Source organism: Babylonia areolata, chromosome 3 (genome assembly GCF_041734735.1).
Source record: "Babylonia areolata isolate BAREFJ2019XMU chromosome 3, ASM4173473v1, whole genome shotgun sequence".
NCBI lineage: Eukaryota > Metazoa > Mollusca > Gastropoda > Neogastropoda > Buccinidae > Babylonia > Babylonia areolata.
In genome coordinates, this window is record NC_134878.1 from 31580311 (window position 1) to 31585124 (window position 4814).

The 4814-nt window shown below is 42.4% G+C and overlaps 1 protein-coding gene across 1 annotated transcript in view; it reads left to right on the forward strand.

The window, feature by feature from the left end:
- LOC143280283 (uncharacterized) overlaps window positions 1–3447 on the forward strand; it is a 31203-nt gene extending 27756 nt beyond the window's left edge. Inside the window, exons 3-4 of the mRNA XM_076584912.1 lie at window positions 1828–1912; window positions 2459–3447. Coding sequence (XP_076441027.1) covers window positions 1828–1912; window positions 2459–3447 — 1074 coding nt within the window. The remainder of the gene's footprint in view (window positions 1–1827; window positions 1913–2458) is intronic.
- Window positions 3448–4814: the final 1367 nt, after the last annotated feature.

Genomic DNA, 4814 nt, shown 5'->3' on the forward strand with positions numbered 1-4814 from the left:
AAGTTGTAGTAGTTATATATGTGTTCTCTCTCTCTCTCTCTCTCTCTCTCTCTCTCTCTCTCTCTCTCTCCCTCTCTCTCTCTCTATCGTACGCGCATGTTTATGTTCGCGCGTGTACATGATAGTCTTACTCTTTTTTTTTCTTCTTTTTTTTTTTTTTTTTTTTTTTTTTTTGTCTACCTTGACATTTTTGTTTGAAGCTTCCTTTCAGTTTCTGGTCACAGCCTAAAGCGGTTGGCTTGTAACTTGTAAACCAGGTATGCATATTTCATATTTATCTGCGGAATGGAGAATATGATACCATTTCCGTTCGAAGTGTTGGCCGTTAACACCATCTGAATAGCGAGATAGCAATGTAAAAAATGATAACTCTACTGTTGAAAAAACAAAAACAACAACCAAAAGAACTTTTGCACTTGCCCTGTTTGACAAAATCCCATTTTCTAGATAAAATGAAATCTTTGTCACGAATGAATGCACTAAGAGAATGGATAGAATTACCTGTCTGCCGCTTATTCTATGTTCTTCCCGTCTTACTTCTCCAGTTAAACTATTATTGTTCAATTCTGAAGTACATTTCTGAAAAGAAACTCACAAGAAGCCAATGATAATCAAACCAAAAGACTATTACCATCGGCTTCAAATACAGCAAAAAACAAAAAATCAAAACACACACACACACACACACACACACACACACACACACACACACACACACACACACACACACACACACAGAACTTTTTTCTCCCTCTTTTTAAAATATGAATTTCTTTTGGCTAATTCAAATGCTCGCCAACAGGTAACAAATTAAAATATCAGACAGATATACATACTACGACCACGCCTAATTTTGCTCCGAAGCATTAGAAAAGCACACACTCTCCCTCTTCTATCCTCCGTTCAACAGTTAGTGCGTGTTTGTCCGACAGGTTTGTGGAGAAGATTGTTATTGGCCTGTGTTACCCAGGCGACAAGTGACAGGATATTGAAATGACATCTCCAGGGGAGAAATGGTCTGATAAATCCTCCGGCAGTGTCGTTTGTGTGCCGCGTGCTGAACGCTGTTTGAAGACGTGTGACAGGAGCTTAATGTGGGGTGTTGCGTCGCCGTGTGCGTAATCCCCTTTATTGCGCCGCCCAGTGCGTCATCCCCTTTATTGCGTTTGTATCATCGCTGGAAGGGGAAATCTGTTCTTGTGGTTTGTCATCAGTGTCCATCTTGCAGATCATCTCCTTCTCTGTCTTTGTTCGTCACCGTCTGTCTGTCTGTCTGTCTGTCTGTGTCTCTGTCTGTCTCTGTCTCTGCCTCTCTGTCTGTCTGTCTGTCTCTCTCTCTACTGTGCTTATTATTGCATAGCCTGTAAATGAACAGCTGGGTTTCCCATTCCCATTTTCATTATTCCCAGCCCTTTCACTTATGCATATGGAAGTCCTAGGCATATTAAACTATTACGTCTGAGTCTAGCTCTCTCTCTCTCTCTCTCTCTCTCTCTCTCTCTCTTTCTCTCTCTCTCTTCATCTGTCTGTCTCTGTCTCTGTCATTCTTGTGCGCGAGACCGCTCCCACATATCCACATCGCGCGCACACACACACACACACACACACAATCAGCACCACACACGCTCACATATACGCCCGCAAACACGCACATGTAAGTATACACGTACGCAGTGTGAGTAAATATCTGAAAACGTTGTTTTTCTTCCAGTGTTTTATAGGTATGTCACCACCTGTGTGTGTGTTGTGTGTGTGTGTGTGTGTGTGCGTGCGTGCGTGCGTGCGTGCGTGTGTGTGTGTGTGTGTGTGTGTGTGTGTGTGTTTCAGACTCCAAGACCCAGCAAACTGGAAAAGGCGGACATTCTGGAGATGACTGTGGACTACATCAAGAAAATGGCCGACCGAAAACCAGGTTGGTGTCGCCACGATGCCCACACATCTGATATTTTTGTTTTGTATTGTTCGTGATGTAATGATAATAATATAACGCTTCCTGCATGCAGTTCAAATCATCGTCCATTTGCTTAATTAGTGACGAAGATCATTCGCTGACTAAGGTTTTAAGATAAGACTCTTGATTTCTGTATCTAGAACGTGAAAGTTATTAGTGTTCAAAATGCTGATGTCTTCTTTTTTTCTATCGGCCGAAAGACACGGTATCGTATCTGTGTGTACGAATCATAACCACATTTCCCAGGTTCTGTTCGTGATGCAAAAAGACATTTGACAGTTTTAGGGCAATTCATATCCCAATTTGTCACATATGCCTAGGCTAATTTTAAGACACACACCGTAAACAAAACACGGCACTTGTCGTGCTTAACAACTTCCATCTTCGTACTTTCACCAAAACATTTCTTCTGATTAATTACGAATATTCTTCATTTTGTCATGAATGACAGACAGGCTGTGCCAGTATATTTCGTGTTTCTTTATTAATTTTTTTTTCTTTAAACAGAATCCACGGACAAGGAATGTTTAACAGACAAGACCGGGGTAGGCGGAGGAGGAGGACTGCCTTTCCTGAACGGCTTCAGCCAGTGTATGGAAGAGGTCGACTCCTTCCTCAACAGACAGCTTCCCCTTCAGCCCGAGGTCCGCTACAAGCTCCTCTCCCACTGCAAGAAACAGCTATGCGCCAAGGACCCCTCCTTGGAGGGCACCCCTGCCGCTGCACAAAACTTCCCTTCCGCGTCTCTCTCGTCCCTGCGATCAGCGTCTCTCGATGATGATTCGCCCGCGAACCAGACTCCTAATGACAGTGGTTCGGATCTGACCAGTGAGGATGAGGATAAGCCCAAGACGTGTGTTGACATGAGCGCTGTTGAAGTCAAACGCTCTGTCGCCGCCTCTGAACCTTCCTCAGCCGCCACAACCACAGCCTTCGTCGCTCCCTTTCTGCACACGTCTTCGTTAGTCTCCTGCTCCCAACAACACGCTGCTGCTCAGCAAAGTTCATCACCGGTTCAGAATAACGGGATCAAGTTGCCCGGACCATTGAAGCTGATTTGTGGCGGCAACGTGTTTATTGTGGTTGACCAGCAACAGCAGCAACAACAACAACAGCAGCAACAGCAACAAACTGTCGTTAACTGTGTGACTACTGCCGCTGTCTCCGTTTCTCCGCAGTCTTCAAGCCCTAACGTCTTGGGGCAGGTGATCTGTAGTCCTCCTCAAACGTACCCCGCTCCAGGCGTGCCTCACATCAACACCTTCACACCTGCACTCGCCGCTCTCCCCCTCTCATCCTTCCCTGTCGTGGGACCTGTCCCCGCCGGATGCGCCCCCAACGTGCCGCCCCCGACAAGAACACTAACTCTGCCTAGTCCACCGCTGTCCGGGTTGTCTCCTCACGGTCAGCCATCAGCGGAAGAGTCCTCATCAAACGCCGGAAACGACGTGAATAACAATGTGGTGAACGTGCATGCTATGTGGAGACCTTGGTAACAGATGGCGTCAGTGTTGTCGGTGCTGAATCTGTCTTAAAGAGACAATGAAAATGACAATGACAAATGTTTTGTTGAGGGTAGAATGGATAAGCAGGAAGCTCTTTACACCATGCCTTCACACACTCATACACATACATACGCACAGTATGATAAATGAAAATTTAATAAGTGTGAATAATTAACTTACATATAGAACAAATCAAATAAATAATAATAGATACATAGATGGATGAATCATAGACTACAATCACGAAAACGTCATGAAAATCATACAAATAATTGTCGCATGAAAATCTTCAAACACACGCGTGTGTGCTCACACAGTCATTATTCACATGTACTCGAACACACAAGCACATAGACATGCACACACATGCTTAAACTGCACCTTTTTCCCTGCTTACACTCTGTTGGAGAACAATTAATCAAATCATGTCGGCTTACTAAGATCTCACCATATGCTTTGATTTTGCTGGAACTAATTACATTTGTTGCATCAGATATTTTTTATACGTTTTTTTTCTGATTGATGCTATGGTAGATCTATTTCTGAGATTTTATTCCACAGTTTACCACCAGAGTAAGTGAAAGATGACATGAAAAGGTTAGTTCTGGAATGAGGGGTAAAAATGGTACTTTGCTGCGAATTATTTTTTCCGGGAATTTCCTATAAAGATAGAGCGGGGCAAATTTCTTCATAATGTTGTACATAAAAACACCCTTGTTAAAGCGACATTAAAATGAAAGGGGAGAATATTTAGTTCAACATAGTCATTTGCTTGAATAGAAGATTTAAGGAGAATGAGCTTAAGGGAATGTCTGTATATACTTTCGAGAGGTTTTAAGCAATTTTTACTAGCCCCTTCCCAACACGTTGATGCAGTCAATATCAGGTTGGATATATGTATGAAAAAATAATTTACGGGTATGTTGATTAAGGAAATGCTTAATTCCATTGAGCTGAAATACTTTTTCGATACTTATTGCATAAAGCAAAGATATAGTTAGACCAGGAAAGGTTATTGTCAAGTGTAAGACCAAGTAGTCTATAAGAACTAACTTCCAGCAACTCATTGTCAAGTATCTTGAGCCTATTTATCCTAGATTTGATATTTTGTCGTTTTTGTCTGGTGGTAATTAACATGAATTTGGACTTCTTTGGGTGAATTGCTATGTGGTTCATTTCAGTCCAGTTTATAAAGTTATCAATATCGCTCTTCAACTTAGTGCATACAGTACTGGCATTTATATCTTTTTGTTGGAGTGTTGTATCATCAGCGAAAAGTTCACAAGAATATGAAACATGAATGGAAGATCATTTATATAAATTGAAAAATAAAACAGGCCCTAAAGCTGACCCATGAG